We start from the raw sequence: 19,780 nt of genomic DNA on the forward strand, positions 1-19,780 counted from the left end.
TATATATATATATATGACGGGCTTCTTTCAGTTTCCGTCTACCAAATCCACTCACAAGGCTTTGGTCGGCCCGAGGCTATAGTAGAAGACACTTTCCCAAGGTGCCACGCAGTGGGACTGAACCCGGAACCATGTGGATTGTAAGCATGCTGCTTATCACACAGCCACAAATGAAATGATGCTTTACTTTAGAGTGCATAAAAAAATGGAGGAAACAAAATAGTTTTCGATGAATTTATTTCTTTGAGTGATACATATTCAATCAAAATCATTTGAACTACATATTTATCTTATATTTTCTTTATCTCTGTGTCCATATGCCTGTATCTGTGAAGTTATTGGTCCAAGTTTCACCGATCTTGAATGCTTCATTCAATGTTATTAATTGCTTGAATTTTTTATATTTGAGAAACATCCATCTAATTCTTTTATGGTCATTTTCTTTATTTGTTGTTCATTTTTGTAAGCTTGATTTTCCACTTCTTTGTTTGCATGCTATTGATCCAAATTAAGAAGGTCACGACCAGCTTAATTCTTTAAGCATGATTGAACTAAATCACAAACATCTCTATTGTCTATTCCATCAAAATTGCTTTCTTCCAAAGTTAGCTAGTTGTTCAATAAATATTTCTTGTTGAGGAAGTTTAGCAAAATTGTTAGTGCAGTATCCCTTGGGCTATAGCCAGTAGAAAGGCAAAAATAAGACCTTCATATCTTTGTCTAAGTCACTAAGTGCAGGTAGATGACTAGAGTATTGTCTAAAATTTAAAAAAAAAACTTTCAAAGTAAGATCATTTATTTTGCAGTACTTTTCTTCTGCGGGGCAAAAATGTTGAAAACCCATCTTCAAAAATTGCTTTGTTAGAATGCCAAAATATTTCTGAAGATTATTGGTTGTAGCTGTTAACAAACCTGGGATTCTCTGTGTGTTACTGAAAAATGGGTTTTAATTTAAAGTGACTGTCAGAATTTCCTCTTAAAAGTTCTTATTGATCTTTTGACTCTTCAAAACTGGGTTGCAATTTTACTTTCTTCAACAAAAAGTTTATTGTGAAAGAATTTTTCAAGAGTAAGCCCGTTTCATCATATTTATTTCTTGTTGATTATGTTTTCAAAACAGCAGGACAATTTTTGGTTGCACTTTTTATCTGCATTTGCAGCCTTACTTGTTATATGGACATTGTAAATTACTATTTGACCAAAACTAGCAGTAAAAGTTTCTTCAGTTCAGATCTAATTTTTTTTTAAATTCCAGAGATGCTTAAAGCTATCATATTAACAATCATCATGCTTAAGGAACTCATTTTTGGCTACAGTCTTCCATCCTCATAGACAAAATATGCTCCATTTCAATCATGACCCTACATCTATTCCTTTTTTTCCCTTTTCTGTTTGAATATCTGAAGTTGATGCAATACCGTTATTTGTCATCGTCATCTATTCTTATTGTTGGCATTGTTGCTTCATCCATTCCAAAGTCTTACTCTGTCTTTGTTTTACTGTCATCACATTCATGTTCTAGTCTATCATCTACAGTTAAAACTGTCCTCCTCTTAACTCTTCCCCTAAGTATTCTGACATACTAGATCTCTCACATTATATAGAAAGAGTTGCATAATGACAAACAAGACAGGAAGTTACAAATAAAATGTCAGCAAAGCATCACACTATGGAATGAAATCAAAAATATGATTTATCCAAAACATTATTCTATTACTGTACAACTATGTTTGCAATGATTTAGCAAATTTTAATATGTTGTGTTACATCCTTATTTTCATATTAGAGAAATGTTCATATGGCTGGCCTTGAACCCACAGTCTCACTGAATAAACTGCTACACTGAGCTGTAGATTCTCTAAAAAACATATCACTAATATCGTAATAATATGTATCTGTATCGCTCTATCTCATGCACAATTCCTCTTCCCTCATATTTTTCTCTATTTGATACTTTCCTTAACTTTATGTAAAATGTAGGTAAGTAAGACTGCACTATTGAATTAATATAGTCCAGTGTTCCGCAACATTTTTTTCACCTGTGGTAACATTTATATTCTTTTCAAACTTCGGCAGCACATGTGAACTAAAAATATAACTAAAAGTATATAACTAAACACACTTAGCATCGTCTCATGGCACACCAGTGTGCGGTGGCATGCCAGTTGCAGAGCACTGATATAGTCCATCTGTCTTTCTTGGTTAAAAATAGAAATCTGCATAACTGAATACCTTTGCCACTTTATCCATTATTGGTAAATTACATTGTTTTCTATCAACAAAACAACCTTGTGTTTATACTTACAGTTTGGGTTTGTCTATTTTCCTCTGTGCATGCTCCACCTCTTCTATTTCTCATATCATTTTGTCTGCCATTGCATAAACATTTCTTTTTCTCATAATTGTGTCTATAGTGGCCCTAATTTCAGGGTTACATCTAATTTTAGACTTAGTGATGAAATCCTATTTCATTAGCCTTTGTTGAATCAACAATATACAGTTGAGAAAATTGTCTTTCACTTCCTCTTGAGTGTATATTAGAAGTGCAATAATAGAGGCCTATGCAATCTAAAATGATGATAAATTGGCCCTTGCACTCTAAAATGTAAAATATCTTCAAACCTGTAATTCAGTTATTTTAGCCACCATACAAACAAATTAAAGTGTCGAGTAGTATGGTCTAGTTGTTTTAAAATTAGAATGCGAAGATGATCTGGTTATCTCATAACATGATTTAGATATTCTAAGAAACATTGCTGCAGAGCAATCTTAACTTTACCTTTATGGCAGCAGTTAAAAAATAAACCATTGCTGGATTTCTCAGCAAGAAAGTACTTTGTCCGCAAAATTGATATAATCATAAAATTCTCCACAGGAATGATGTTTGAGAAAATATTAAATTATTTATGTATTATTGTATTTGTCATGTCATGCTTGTCTCATGTTCTTAGCATTACAACATCTCCCAATATTTCTACGATCTGTTTCATTTTATATTTCCACAATAATTGTTGTCCTTTTATTTTCCCAATGTGCATCTTTTTGTTATTGAGTTTCATCTGCTCATCTTGTTGCAACTACTTGCCTTAAGTCATCTATTCTTTCTCTTTGTTCTTCAGATCTATTTTCTAATCTTGTAGAAGCCCTTTGTCTGAGATCTTCAATTTCTTTATTCTTGACTCTAGCAAATCTTACTACTATTATTTCTATTTTTATTCCTCTTTGTTCTTCAGTTTTATTTTACATTCTGGTTGCTGTTCTGTACTTTGTGCTCTCATTCTCTTTCTTTCTTCAATAACAATTGTTTCCAATCATCTTATGTGCTTCTCTCCATCTTGCTGTCTTCTCATCTAAGTTTCCTCAAGTGTCTCTTCAGATTGTCCAACACACTGACTTCGAGCATCTTGAATTCTTCTTTCTGCTATTGTGTCTGCAATCTCACGCTGTCACATCTGATGTACTTTGCTCTTGCTGCTCATCATCTATCCACTTCTTCAGAATCTCTGCTCCTTCATTCCATAGCTGATAAATCTGCTTTTAGATATTAGGGGCTTCGCTGCATCTTTAGTTATCAACTAACTTACTTTAAACACACACACACACACTCTTACTTGTGCACATTTTTACATAAATACATCCCTTATACATGCACAAAGAGAAGACCTTTAAAAGTTTATTACAAATCTTTTGATAAAATGAAATTGATATCTGCATTTGTGTAGTGAATTTACAGTCTTGGAGTAGACAGATTTTCAGTTGCTTGCATTATTATTTTATTCATTGAAATGGATTTCAAAAATTATTCAAAAAGATAGGCGAGAATGACATAAATGAAAATGTAGTGTCATCACAAACTTTGCTACATATTTTTACTTTTCCTTCATCACCTCTCTCTTTCTTTACATGGAGTTCTTATTACCCCCCCCCCCCAACTTTCCATTTCCTATGCTCTCTCACATGTTTACTTTACCTCTCACTTTTACTCAGTCTTGTGTTTCTAATCCGCATCCTCTATCTATGTTACTTTCTCGGGAATGTGTGTTTGATATCCTTGTTTGTGTATCATTTATACCAATGCTCCACAGCCTTTTTCCACTTGCAGTACACTTATATTCTTTTCAAAATTCAGCAGCACACCTGAACTAAAAATATAACTAAAAGTATAAGGCAAAAAATTATATTCAGGTTACACTGCGGCACACCTAGCATCGTCTTGTGGCACACCTAGCATCGTCTTGTGGCACACCTAGCATCGTCTTGTGGCACACCAAGCGTCATCTCATGGCACAGCAGTGCGCCACAGCTTACTGATTGTGGAGCACTGATTTATATCTTGGGGTCTCATTATTCTGAGTCGTCCTTCATACATGTAAAGTTGAACATGTTTTTGAGTTCATGGTTTATGGTGATTACATATATTGATAATGCTTGATTGCCTTCATGGATGATCTTACGTTGTGTTGATGCCCCAGGCGAAGAAGTAGGATCTCCCAAGACATAAATAGAAGTAGTCTGGTCGTGGTAGGTGTGGTTGAGTAGCAGTTGTGTAGCGGTTGAGTAGAGATCATCCGAAGGTACTAGATAGCAGTAGCTTGAGACATAACATGTTATTAGGCTAGGACAAAACTTAATGGTTTCTAGTTTTGGGAGGTACTGTTGGAAACGTGTATATATATGTGGGGTGTGTATGTGTGTGTGCATGTGTGTGTGCGAGCGCACATGCAAGCATGGTTGTGTTGTGATTCTTTTTCAATTGAAGGGTTTTGATGTTCTGGAGAAGACACTTTAGTTGTATAGAGAGTATGACAGCTCTTCTAGTGTTGATACCTTGATAGAATGTACCCAGTATATTTTCTAAAGTGGCTGATGTCAGGAAGGGCACCTAGCTATAGAAACCATGCCTAAAGTGGAATGTATGTGCGAGACATGGTCTACCAGTCCATCAAAGTGAGCTGTAACTAGAAATAAGAATTGAATCAAACCATGATGATGTGTCTAACCCATGCTTACGTAGAAAATGATGATGACCATTGTTATCAAGATTTTCAGCACCATCATAATCATGATGATTTCCGACATTTTGAATCTCATTATTATCTTTAAATATCACCATCATTTTTACCTTTGTTAGTATCATAACATCGAGCCATTGTAATTTCATGCTATCATCAACCGAATGCCACCATTAACTTCCCATTCTTTGAAGAATACTCTTTTTAGTGCAAAGATACAGTGCAATTCAGTGGGTGTTGTTAGATTTTGACATGCAGCTCATTATCATAATTCTTTATTGTTCTAAAAGTAACCCCCCTCCCCCGCAAAAAAAAAAAAGAAAAACATGTTGCAGTTAGATTATTTGCTTTTAAACTTTCATCAACATGATAATTGTTAACACAATTATGATTATCACTTATGCTTTCACCATCATCTTCAGCATCTTTATCAATACCTTTCTCAAAAACTAGTTGAGAATGATGATGTACAGTCTTCAGTGATTTGGAACATGAATAAACAAAAGTTACAGAATGATAGAAAACATTTTGGCAATCTCTTTCCTCAAGTAAGAGTGAGAAGAAAGAAATTGCTAAATTCTTAATTTAATTCCTGTTGTTGTCTGGCCCCAGGATGGTTTCGAGCCTACAATCATATGCATTCCAACCTTGACCGCCTAGATTTTTTTTCAGGCATAGCAGCAGTATCTACTTCTATATTATTAATGTGTCTTTCCTTTTCTAAGATGCTAAGATGCAATTTGGTTGCTTTTCATAACAGGCTGTGTAATTATGTAGAGGCTCCCTAAGTGGCTTATGTTAAACTCCTGTTGATAATAATGGTGATGATAGTAATAATAATGGAGTAGATGGTAATAATTATAATGATGAAGATCCTGCTAAGCTTTAAAGTGAACTAGCAACTGAGTGGGCTTTAGTTCCTAAGAATCTTTAACAATCATTAGGAATTAGGAACTTTTCACTTTTGACTGTTGTAGTAGTACACTTAGTCTTAGTAGTTTCAGTTTTCATTATTGTTGTTGTGGAGGAGTTAAATTACTGTCAGTGTTTGGTTAGGCTATGTGATTGCAAAATAGATTGAATTGCTTTTCAGAGAAGTTCTCTATATGATAGCAAGCAGTGTTATATTTCAGTAAAACTGATGGTGGTGGTAGTAGTAGTAGTAGTAGTAGTAGTAGTAGTAGTAGTAGTAGTAGTACTTGTAATTGTGGTATAGTGTTAACCATAGTCTGTGATGCAGCCTAGAGCCATTTTAAGCAATATATTTTTGAAACCTCAACAGCAAGTAAACATTAAGATGCTTGAATATTAGTTTACTTATGTCAATAGATACAACCAGTCTGCAAAAATGAAACCCGATGACCTGGAATTGTTTGTTTTTTGGTTATTCTTATTGTATCTGCTGTTGTTATTGCTTTTATTATGATTTTCAATTCTTTATGTAATAACATCTCTAATTGTTGAAATTACAAGAGTATACTGTCCACTAAATTCACTTTAATAATCATATTTGTTCAAGACCTTGCTCCCATATTACCACTACTGTTATTATTACTCTAACTACTACTACTACTGGTCTTTTCATATTGTTATTGTTGATATTGTTGTTCCATTCAACCAAGCTCCAAGTTTTATTGTATTTTATCAATTATCAGCAAGTATATAATGGTATTTTAATCTATTGCAATTATATTGATTTTCCCCCCATTCTCCTATGTATATCTCTTTCTCTTCTCATGTTAGCTATTGTGTATATTTTTCTGTTTCCAACTCATTAGAAAGACAAAGCATCATTCTATTACTCATGATAATACTCTGAGGCTATATTTTAATTTTATTTTGGTTTCTGCTGCCAACAGCTTCCTGCTGACCTTTGCATAGCTTTTCACTGACCCCAAAAATATTTCCATTGATTTCATTGCAATTTTTCAGTTAGATTGGTTTTGCAAGTGTGGGTTGGGTCAGGTTAGTGGAGAGTGAGTAGATGGTGTGTAATATGAAGAATATAGAAAGAAAGGTTAATTGATAACTTCTCTCTACATAGAAATATTTTACCAGAGTTAATAAAAATCGATATTCTAGGAAGTTAGTTGATCAGAGAACAGCTGTGTTTATGAAAACATAAGTGCTGTTTGAAATTGTATTCATATATCTATAAATTTCTTTTCCTCAACATCTAAAGCATTTTCATAAAGCTCAACCTCAAAGAAAATGTCTTTCTAACTTAATTCCTGATCTTAATATATACTAAACATCCTTATATAATGACCTGTAAATATTCTGTTTCTTAATTGTTCTAATTAAATTTTGTTTCAAGTTTGAAATGATTAACTAACAATAAAGCAATTTATTTTCATAATGAATTAACACTTGCTCATACTGAAACAAAATATTAGAAAAATAAAAGGCCACAATTATATTTTACCCTTTTCTCTCTGAACAAACATTTGTAATAAAAATTGATATTCAGTTCACAGTGTATTGCATAAGAAATACATAGATACACGATAAATAACTGTGAATTTTGAAAATGTGAAAGAACTGCAGTATTTATAAAGCATTGTAAAGTCAAAGTAATTCTCAGTGAACTGAGTTTACAAACCAGTTTCAATTCCTGGCTGGAGTTGTGTAACTTCATTTGTATTATCAATACTGTTAGAAAATCTTTATCAACACCTGTGTTGCTATGCCTTAAATTCATAAGTTTCATTCCTATGAAATTGGCTGTAGCCATTAGTTTGGTGAGGTTCTGTCTGTTGCACTAAAAGAAAATGATGTTTTCAGTGTTGTGCCAATATTTCAATGAATTACAGGACATTTTTCCACAGTGGTTACAGGGAAATGAACCACATACTAGATGTATTGTGGAAATTTGGTCAGCAGACTGAATCTAAATGAATTGTGTATGTTTATAATTAAGATGAGGAGAACTTTGATTTGGCACAGTTTCTAGGTCACAGGAAGTAGTGAGTTCAAATATGGATAGGAAATGAGATCATATAAATTGGGAATTGACCACAAGAAAAGGCAATTGCATTATGGTTCTTTTTTTAAAATTTGTATTTTGATGCTCAACACACATTCATGTTTCTTTATAGTGACTACATATAGCCATCACAAACAAGCATGTAAATTTGCATTTAGATACATGATTTTGATTGGTTGGACTATAAACCTCATCTCTACAGACGAAAAACAGTTTAGTATCTGAACAAAATTGTAATCAGTTTGATCTCTAATCATCATTAGACATCTTATTTCTGGATTGTACATAGTACTAGGCTAAATTTCAATGCATAACATTTATTTCTAAACTAAGAGTAATAACATTCCCATTCATTAGGCCACTGACACATTGGCAATTAATGAATCATTTCTAGGTTATTTAGATTCATTTTTCACTTATTGAGTTTAAGTCTACCTTGGTTTCTGATTACAGTAACAGTAGCTTTACACCTACTATTTCTTTGATCTTTTTTTTTAAAGTTTTCACCATAGTTAATTATTAATTATGGAAATTTCATTCAGTTGTAGTGTGTTTCCATTTTTTTTTTTTTTGCACCATATGTGTTCAATTATTCTTCACTGAAATATTTCTCCTCTTGTTAAGGCTTTTCTTATGTTCCCCTAATCTTTAGAGACTTCTCATGAAAACATTTTTCATATCTAATGTGATTGTAATAGTCTGAAAAATATTTGTAATACCAGTAACTTATCTAAGACATTTAGGCATTGCAAACGTGCTGTAGGGTTGGGTTAAGTAGGAGAAGGGATTTCTTGTGCCTTTTATCACTTAACATCAAATAATTTACTAACAAAATGAGAACTTTTTTTTTAAACCCATAAATTAAAGCCATATTTCTTCATTATTGAATACTTCAGTATTTTTTTTTAAAGACAAAAAAGAAAGCTTTCTGCAGCTAAGATAATGGAAATACAAATTTCCAGAATTTAAATTTTGTTTTATAAAACTGTTTTAGAGGTATTTATTTTTTAAATTGCTATGCATCCTTTTAAGGGGTTTTGAAATAGAGATACTCATCTGAATTTATCCAACAAATATAAGAAACTGGATATTTTTTCTTTTAAATTTCAATTATTTGAAAGGATTGGTAATTAAATTCAACTGGATTGATTCAAAAGCACAATTCATATGCCAATGTCAGGATTTCAACACCTGAGATTTCAGTCATTATTTCAGTACTATATTATTGTTCATAAAACATTTTTACTCTTTTATTTTTGTTTTTAATCTGTTGCCGTTGAGATTTCTTAATGTCTTGGACGGCTGTGTGGTAAGTAGCTTGCTTACCAACCACATGGTCCCGGGTTCAGTCCCACTGCGTGGCATCTTGGGCAAGTGTCTTCTACTATAGCCTCGGGCCGACCAATGCCTTGTGAGTGGATTTGGTAGACAGAAACTGAAAGAAGCCTGTTGTATATATGTATATATATATATGTATGTGAGTATGTGTTTGTATGTCTGTGTTTGTCCCCCCAACATCGCTTGACAACCGATGCTGGTGTGTTTATGTCCCTGTAACTTAGCGGTTCAGCAAAAGAGACCGAAAGAATAAGTACTAGGCTTCCAAAGAATAAGTCCTGGGGTCGATTTGCTCGACTAAAGGCGGTGCTCCAGCATGGCCACAGTCAAAAGACTGAAACAAGTAAAAGAGTAAACAGGCGTGTTTGATTTAGTATCCTTCTGAAGCATTATTGGAACTAATTATTCAATGGATTGCTCTTTAGCATGATGTAATCATTATTATTTTATTTCTGTTGTAGGAAACCAAGAGCCATTACAGAACCATCACTAAGACCAGGAAATTTATCAAGGATGGTGTTATGGTGACAAGCACCACTTCGAAGGTTATAGCAATGGGAGAAGAAAACAAAGTTAAAGATGACCATTTTCTCAGGTAAGTTATTCTGAGTTTTTCTTTTTTTTATAATCTAGCTTATTGTGACTGTTGTAGTTTTGTTGGTGGTAGTGATTGCTATGATTGTTTTGATGATGGTATATGTTATTTTTTTCTAATGGCTTAGTTGATGGAGAAAATCCAGTGTCATGCACTTTTGTAGGATCTCCAAGTCTAATGGAGGGGAAGGAAAGACAAAAATGCTACACATTGTTTGCTGCTAATCATTACTTTAATACCTTTTTGTAACAGTTGAAAACTGGTGCCTGCAATTGGGGGTCACCTGCAGATATGGCAGCTTCTCAAAGAACTATGTAAAGATGCTGGTCCCTAGGCTTAGGCTTCTGCGGGTGGTGGGGTGACTTTTGTATTTACTCTATAACAAGCACTTTCACTACCATAATGAAGGTGCTGTAGGAAGCAGCTTATCAAGATATCTAGTTATCTTCAGACTAGAGTTCAGGTCTGAATACTTGCAACAGAGTGGACTCTACTAAATGCACCCAAGGGCTAAGTGATAGGGTTAAACCAAGTCATGGATTACCCATAGCTTCTAGCAGACAAAAAAAATGAAACACATACACAAGATGGACGAATATAGTCAATAACAATCAAAAAACAAGTTATTAATTTTATTGAGAAATCAATAAGAAACAAACCAATTAATCTAGCAATTCTGCTTTGCATGTGTGGTTTTGTGGTTGTTATGAGCCATGGTTGCTAAGAGCCTTCTAAGATTACTGAGCCATTTTGATAGTCTCCCTCAAGACACAATAGTATATGCCCCCTACTTTTTTGTTTTTACATTTCAGCTCAAAATATATTTTAATATTTTCAGTATTTTCCTTGTTTCTTTTGCTGCATACAATGGTACTGATAACAGGCAAGAAAATTCTCTGACACTTGTTCTTACTGTTATTGTTAGCATTGTTATTGTTTAGCCACAGGTCAGCTCTGATCCAGAAAATCTATGACGAGGAATGTTCCAGCTATGACACTCCTCATCCATCTATTCAGATGGTGTATCTTGGGTCACATCATCAAATGTGTCCTTCCTCTTTCAAGACAGCTGGGTATGTGATATGAAGGAGATTTGATGGTAGTTTTTAGCAGTGTAAAGGCTTGTTTTTATTTTTTAGTGTTATTACTGCTGCTTGATAATCTAGGGTGTGGTTAGTGTCAGATAAAAACCAGAGAAAAAGTTTTATGGGTTGGTGAAGGGATTGTGAAGAGCAGGGGTGAAGTGATGGGGTGGTAGGGTTTACTGACATCAAACAATGTAAGGGGAGATGAAAGTTTTTTTTTATTGATTTTTCAACTAAATAAATATCTTTTTTGTTTGTTATTGACTATATATTCAGTATGTGTAGTTTTATGTTTGTATTTTAATGTGTGTATATACTTGTGTGATTTAGCATTTTATAGTGATATCAGATTGTGAGTTTGTATGTGTGTACATACACATATGGTTGTATGTCTGGAGTGACCTGTGCAAATATGTGCTGTGTGCCTGTCTGTCTGTCCTGCATTTCCATTTTTATCACTTTTCCTCATTAACATAGAAATAGATTGTTTTCTGAAGCCTGATATTATTTCACAGATGTGTTTAGCCAATAATGTGTTAGTTGATTTCTGATGTTATTTTGTTATTTTCAGCATTAGCTGAATGAATTCCTCTCTTTTAAAATCTCTGCATCAACCACCTGGTATACAATATTATCAAAAATAATAGGTTTTACTGGTCAGTACAGAAATTTCGATTTGAAATTCCTAATAATAGGAGTTAATAGGAGCTTCAAGCAAATTGTATGTCTATCCTGGAAGGATGACAAATAAATCAACATTAGTCGAACTTGATCATAGAACTCTGGTACACTCATCTAGACACAAGTATAACATTTAGTTAAGCATTCAACTGCCTTAAACTTTGATAATAATAATTTCTGGTCATTAGAACTCATCATTGGTTCAATGCCAATATTGAAGGGGAGCTGTATCATCAGTTGATGAAATCTGGTGTAATTTTGGTTTGACCAGGAATAAATGGAAAGCGAAGTAGATATTGACATACTTTGAACTCATTGTAGCAAGTCATAAAAATAACTATTATCTCACCTATTTATGCTACCCTAATAATAAAGGTTATGATTATGATGATGATGATGGTAATTGATAATATTTCAAAAAAATTTATTGGCTGGTCTGGAGGAAGGGGTTAAGCAGGAAAAACGTTTGCAGTGGAAGAAATTCCAGAATTATGGTATTCTAGGATTGAAGGGGATGGTTGTAGAGATTAGTGTGGAAACTTTTGTGTGTGTGTGTGTGTGTGTGTGTGTGTGTGTGTGTGTGTGTGTGTGTGTGTGTGTGTGTGTGTGTGAGAGAGAGAGAGAGAGAATGAATTTGAGTGAAAATTTGCGGATTTGAAGTGCCTGAGTGGAAGACAACTGTGTGTGTAACAGCAGCACCATCCTAGATGTAAGAGTAGTACTCCTATTATTGTTCCTACCCAAGTTTTGCAAAGGTTTTGCACATATTCTGTGATAAAAGGATCAGAAGAATGAAGTGTTCGAGATTGCTTGGCATTATTTTAGAGAGAATCCATATGTTGTTGGGGTGATGTGTATGGAATGATAATAGCATTCTTTCTCTTACTGATGTCAGAAAGAAAGAGGCATGGATGTGCTACAATGAGAGGCTGTTGAATGTGCAGATTGTATGGGGGGTGGTGAGAGCCTATTCATGTAGACCCAGAAGAGGAACCAGCTATCCAAGTTGACAACAGTATGGTAAATTGAGGAAGTAAGGATATGAAAACAGGAAAGCAGCTGGTCAGGGACAACTGTAGAATTATTTAGCTCAGAGTAAGTTCCTACACGTAGCATTCATCAACCTGGAAAAGGGCTTTGGTTGGGCCTTTCCCTCTGATTTGGTGATTACTAATGGAAACTAGGCTTGAAGAATGATTTGACAACAAAGGGCTTCTCCCTCTGAGTGAGAGACAGATTGTACAATGATTTCTTGCAAAGTGCAATGCTGCATGGTAAGCGAGACATGGGCCTTGACTGCAGAAGATTTGCAAAGACTAGTAAGAAATGAAGTGAGTATACATTGCTTGATGAGTAAAATTAGTGTGCATGAATAATGAAGTACTATAAGCTGAGAGAGAAGCTGTTTATGAGAGGAATTATTGTAGTAGGTGAGAAAGGAAATTGTGATTATACAGACATATGATGTTTATAGGGAGGGTGACAGCTGCATGCTCAAAGTGAATGGAACTTGTAGAAGATGGAGACAGAGGAGGACATGGGACAAAATGTTGAAGACTGATTGCAAGATGTATTGTACTAAGGAAATGACAAAGGATTGTAATGCTTAACAATACAGTGTCAGAGAAAACCCATTCATTTGTGTGAATATGGCAAAACATACAATAAAATGGGGCTAGTGATGGAGATTGGGTTCATAACATACACACACACACACACGCGTGCGCGTGCACTGCGAGCTGGCAGAAACGTTAGCACGCCGGGCGAAATGCTTAGCAGTATTATGTCTGCCGCTACGTTCTGAGTTCAAATTCAGCTGAGGTCGACTTTGCCTTTCATCCTTTCGGGGTCGATTAAATAAGTACCATTTACACAATGGGGTCAATATAATCGACTTAATCCGTTTGTCTGTCCTTGTTTGTCTCCTCTGTGTGTAGCCCCTTGTAGGTAGTAAAGAAATAACACACACATGCACACATGCACGCATGCACATGTGAGTCTTTTACCCTATTCTTGTTAAATCTCCATCTACTGTTCCTATTGCCTATTCAAACCACAACTAGCTAAGAAAGTTAAAACAAGAACAAATAACAAATTATCTTTGATTCACGCCTGAGGCTGAGTTGTAATGCAGTCAAAAGTTGGAGGTCAGTATGTTTTGAAGCAGTAGAAAATCACACCATGTAAATATAAACTGTATTGCAGTTATCATATCTGATATCATGTTTGGCAAAATTCTACTGTGTGCTTTCTTGTTCTTTCTAACATAAAGTAATAATGAAAAAAGTTCTCTCTCTTTTTCTCACTCTCAACACTGATTTATGTCCGTTTATTATGAAAGACCTCACAACTTGACAAGAGATGTATTTCTGAACTGTAGTAATTTACTGCTGAATAGTTATGACTAGGAAACTCATTATGTTTTTAACTCTGGTTTCCTTAACCAGTTTTATTTTCTAAAATCTACTTTTGATTGAGTATCTTCAAACGATACATTTCTATCTTTTATGTAAATCTAAGGTTAGGCTGGCTTTGCTTGTTAGATTTTTTTCTTTCTTTTAAGTAGATTATCAAAAGTCAAGCTTGTTGGGCTAGCTACAGAAATTGTTAATATTATAAAGTTAACAGGCTGTTCATGCCATTAAAATGATTTGCTTCAGTAAATTTATCTGAAACTTTCCATTAATTGATCTCATTTTGAACAAAACATTTCAATGCAGCAATACTGAGCCAGAACATGATTTTAGATGATGTATTATTTATTTATTTGTGTGTGTGTGTGTGTGAGAGAGAGAGAGAGAGAAGGTGAGTAGAGAAGAGTATGAATTTCTTCATCCATTTGGTTCATTGGGGCAGTGTATGTAATCATGAAAGGGTCTAACCCTCATGTTGGTAAGATTTGAATTTAGCACTGAAAATTACGAAACACCACAGATTTATGCCTTTCTTTCCCCTCTCCTACTTCGTGCTAAGTTTTACATACTTATTGGTTCCTTCTTACAGGTAAGTGAACTGGACCATTTGGAAATAATTTGAGTCATTGTTACATTGATGTAATATAAACTGTTGTTCTGGTTAGTAGTCTAGAACCTTGTTAGGTTGGCCATCAGACCTTTTTAGAACAATGTGCAAAGGATCAAGTGCAGATTTTAAAAAAATGTTTTTGTGTATTTTTTTAGTTTGAGGAAGGAAAGTTGTACCTATGTCCATTTAGCTTCTGTTAGAGAGAGGATTTTAAAATGACTTTTAAAATAGCTTTTGTCAGTTATCCGCATTCTGTAGTATGAGAGGCAATGAGAAAGCTTGTTATAGATGACTAGCTTTTGAGAGCTGAGTATTATTTTTGAGGATTTTGAATGAAGTATATATATATTGTTAATGAAGAATTTTTGGTGTACACATAAGTATCCACCCAGGTGCTATGCCTTGTTGCTTTGGCAAATTGAATTTCTTTGGGAATATCTTATATGCTGATGACGGGTTTCTCAGGTTATCATGAAGAACTGAAAAAGCTGGAAGAGTTGGTTTTGAATCCAGTGGATAAATCCTTTAACTGCAAAATTAAATTTCATGCAGCCCTGTACTGGTGACACATAAAAGGCACCCATGACACTCTCGGAGTAGTTGGCGTTAGAAAGGGCATCCAGCTGTAGAAGCCAAGCCCAAATCAGACTGGAGCCTGGTACAGCTCTCTGGCTTACCAGTTCCAGTCAAACCGTCTAACCCATGCCAGCATGGAAAATAGACACTAAATGAGGATGATGATTCCAATAATGATAAATTTCTACCAAGAAAATAGAATTGGTATTTTTTGCTAGTCACATTGCCTCAATAAACTTAACATCTCAGCAAAAAACAATTTCAAACATGAAATACTTCAACAAAAGATAGATTGGAATATAAAACTGCTTTCTGCTGTTAATGGTAATGCAATTTTGAGTGAATATATAATTTCCACAGTAAAAGGGGTTAAAGGTGAATTTATATCTGTGACATACAGTAGAAAGGCTTCTGAACATCCAAGGTTAAGGACACTTTTGGTTTGGCACCTTATCATAATTAGTGGAGATGAAAGACTAGAGAAAGTTTTGCAGCCTTTCACACCTGCTCCCAAAAATGACTCCTTTGTCCTCACCTGTCAGCTTCCACTCCATTGCCAGCTCTTACCCCAGAACCTACCCCCAGCTCCCACCTCTCATCTCTGTTTACCTTCATTTCCTCTCATCTTACTATGTTTCTTCTTTAAAGTAGGGGGGGCACCCATCAATGACAGACATCACACAAAAAAAACAAAACAAAAAAAAACTAATAGTGTAAATCGAATGTCCTTACCTGATATGTGGAGAGTTGACAAGAATTTTAATGAAAACAGTTAGACCTTAAACAGAGCATCAGCACATTAAAGTATTCAACGAAATCTCTCTATATGTTACTGGAGAAGTTAACTGCATGAGTAACCATTAGCCATATACTGCTTAGTAGACCATGGATTACTCAGATGATTCACTAAGTATTGTTACCTAGGTGACATATTTAATGCTGGAGGTAGGAGTGATTGTTGCTTGGTGTTAATGATTCATGAGTGATGGAAGTGGTTTAGGGCTTATTACCGATATTGCCAATATTTTTTGTAAACAAAGGTATCTGAGTTAAAGAAATTGAAGGAGTGAGAAGCTATTTGGCAGTGAAGAAAAAATAATGAATCTAGAAGATCTGCAGAAATTAGAGAAAAATTAGCTGATTGTAGACTGATGGACGTGCAAGTAAGTTAAACTGAATTGCAATTAAAAATGTGTGAGATGGCCACTTTAGGGGAACATTTATTAAGGCAAGCAAATGACAATTGATAGATGGAAGAAAACAAACAAAAATTAGAGATATATAAAGAAATCATTTCTTAGATGTAAAGTAAGAAAGATCTGGGATGAACTAGACTGAGAAATGTTGATTTTACAGATGACCTGGCACACGATTATGATGTGTAGAAAGGTGACTTACCTTATTTGTGATAGTATAGGGAAATAGATGTTAAAATGATAATAGTGATGATAACAGCAGCAGTGATGTTGGGTTTTAAAAATGGACAAAGAATAAGAAAATAAATGTGAAAGAAGATGAAAAAAATTAAAAAAGTAAAGCAACTTTATTTCTTGGAAAAATGTATTTATAGATCATTTCTTGAAAGCAGCCCAAAAAGCTAATTTTAGAGTTAATTAGATTAATTCACAAACAATATCATTTTTTAGTATTTTTATTTTAAATATAAAGATGTTAGTCTTCATGTTTCAGTCCTATTGAGTAGGCCACTTGTAAAGTCATTCAACTGTGAGTATAGACTGAGGGAATAGATGATGGAAGTGGTAGGAGTGGTGGTTACTATTTGCCTGCACATCTCTGTCTCTCTCTCTAGCTGTCTGTTTCACTGATTTTGTCAGCTTGTCTATTTGTTTTTATTGTCTATATATTCCCCTACATGTGTTTGTATATCTTTGTATCTGATTCTATCAGTCATAATGTTTCTGATAGAACATGAATTGTCAGTTTCTTGGCTGATTCAACATATAAGGCTGCTCTGGTACTTTATAGTTAGTTATTCTAGTATGGTGGCACTGCTTTAGGTCCAAGTGTTTGCAACATGAAATCACATTTTGAATAGAATGCAAATTGCTATCCCAAATTGTCTGAGGTACAGTTCTCAAGGATAAGTTCTCCATAGAAGTTTCAGATCTCAAGCCAAATCCAATTGAAGCCATTCTGCCACTTCAACTCAAATTGCAACATTGAACTTCCATGACCATAATATAATCGTTATGACAACATGTGTGCTGCTTTTGTGGTTTCAAAAGTCTTTTGATGTTATTGCCTCAGTGACAGTTTGGTCATTTCCAATAGAGTTGTGTCATTATGCTGAAATAGCTTTTAATTTTTAAAATCATTGTTCTGAAATCAGTGTTCTTTAAACGACTTATTGTGTGTGTGTGTGTGTGTGTGTGTGTGTGTGTGTACGTGTGTGCATATATGTTAGGAGATAATGAATTTACCACTGCTTTGATATTTGTTTAAATTGTTTCTGTACCTCTTTGTTTTTAAATACATTGCATGTAAATGATTCTGTGTGAAAAGTTATGTAATATGTGTGATTGAATATGTTGGAGCAGTTCTTCATCAGATTGGCATTACACTGTGCCTCTTTGCCTTGTGTGAAGAATATGCATTTGGTGTTGTTTATATAAAAAGGAAACAACAATGATTATAAAAAAAAAAAAGCTATGAGAAAGATAAAAATAACAACAATTCCAACCTTAATAAAACTAATAGTTGTGGTACAAAAGGCTTTGATAAAACACGGGACAGTAATAAATCACAAATGTAAGTAGTGGCCAATGTAGAAAATATTATGGGGTGGGGGAGTGCACAATAATGATAATAAAATTTAAAATAAGAATATGTACAAAAATTAAGTTAAAAAAGAATAAGAATAATAAAAGAAAATCTTTTCAATTACCATAACTGGTAAACGAGCAGTTAGTAAAAAAACAAGTTTTGGGTAATTTTGATGATGATAATCCTTTCTTCTATAGAGACAAAGCCTGAAATTTTGGGGAATGGGAATTAGTTGATTACATTGATCCTGGTGGTCAACTGGTTCTTATTTTATTAACCCTGAAAGGCAGTTGACCATGGCAGAATTTGAACTTAGAACAAAAAGACGGACACATTGTTCAGTGTGCTAATGATTCTGCCAGCTTGCTGCCTTAATAATAATGATATTAATAATAATAATAATAATAATAATGATGATAAACATAGTATTAATATTGGTTTCAAATTTTTGCACAAGGCCAGCAATTTTGAGGGAGTGGACGTGTTGATTACATCAATTCCAGTACTCAACTGGTGCTTATTTTATAGACCCCCCCCCCTCCCCAAGATTGAAGGCAAAGTTGACCATGGCAGAATTTGAACTCCGAACATAAAGATGGACGAAATGCTGCTAAGCATTTTACCTGGCATGCTAATGATTCTGTCAGCATGCTGCCACCTTCAATATAATGCTAACATTAGGAAATAAATGCTAATAATAATGACAATGATGATGATGATTATAGTGGTTATAATGGTGATATGAAAAGAATAAACAAACACTAGAGTGAAAACAATCAGTTGGAGTGTAGGTGTGTGATGGGTAAAGAGAAAAGTTAGTGGCAATAAAATTCTAGGGCAAACTATAGAGGAATGTAGTGGTGATAATGATAAAATATAATCAAATTAATGTGGACAGTTGTTGTTTGACATTCATTGCACTGGAGCATCATAAAGTGGATTGGCAGAGGATAGACACTGACATCAAAATGTATCAGTCAAGCGCATATGTTGAGTAATGAAAGCAGGAGGATAATTATAAAAATTAAAAGGTAGAGATGTAAAAAAGTAAAACTAAAATAAATAAATATATATATAGGCGCAGGAGTGGCTGTGTGGTAAGTAGCTTGCTTACCAACCACATGGTTCTGGGTTCAGTCCCACTGCATGGCACTTTGGGCAAGTGTCTCCTACTATAGCCTCGGGCCGATCAAAGCCTTGTGAGTGGATTTGGTAGACGGTAACTGAAAGAAGCCCAATCGTATATATGTATATATATATGTGTATATGTGTGTATTGGTTTGTGTGTCTGTCTTTGTCCCCCCAGCATCGCTTGACAACCGATGGTGGTGCATTTACGTCCCTGTAACTTAGCGGTTCGGCAAAAGAGACCGATAGAATAAATTCTAGGCTTCCAAAGAATAAGTCTTGGGGTCGATTTGTTTGACTAAAGGTGGTGCTCTAGCATGGCTGCAGTCAAATGACTGAAACAAGTAAAAGAGAGTATATATGTATATATGGGAGAATATACAAATAATAACAAGACGAGGACAGGTGGTGTGTATATATATATATATATATATATATGTAAATATATATATATGTATGTATATATATATATATATAACGTTGACCACTAACGTGGACATTCAATGTGCTAGAAATAGATCACATCTTGTGTCTATTAAGACCTAAATTGTTCGGCGGTGGGCAACTATGT

General features: G+C 34.4%; 1 protein-coding gene across 3 annotated transcripts in view; it reads left to right on the forward strand.

The window, feature by feature from the left end:
- The window catches only part of LOC106869338 (serine/threonine-protein kinase 10), a 115,442-nt gene that overhangs the window by 20,180 nt on the left and 75,482 nt on the right, over positions 1-19,780 (forward strand). For all 3 annotated transcript variants that reach the window (XM_014915051.2, XM_014915052.2, XM_052965710.1), the window contains one exon: positions 9,798-9,931. In XM_014915051.2, coding sequence (XP_014770537.1) covers positions 9,798-9,931 — 134 coding nt within the window. The remainder of the gene's footprint in view (positions 1-9,797; positions 9,932-19,780) is intronic.

This window comes from Octopus bimaculoides, chromosome 2, assembly GCF_001194135.2.
Source record: "Octopus bimaculoides isolate UCB-OBI-ISO-001 chromosome 2, ASM119413v2, whole genome shotgun sequence".
Taxonomy (NCBI): domain Eukaryota; kingdom Metazoa; phylum Mollusca; class Cephalopoda; order Octopoda; family Octopodidae; genus Octopus; species Octopus bimaculoides.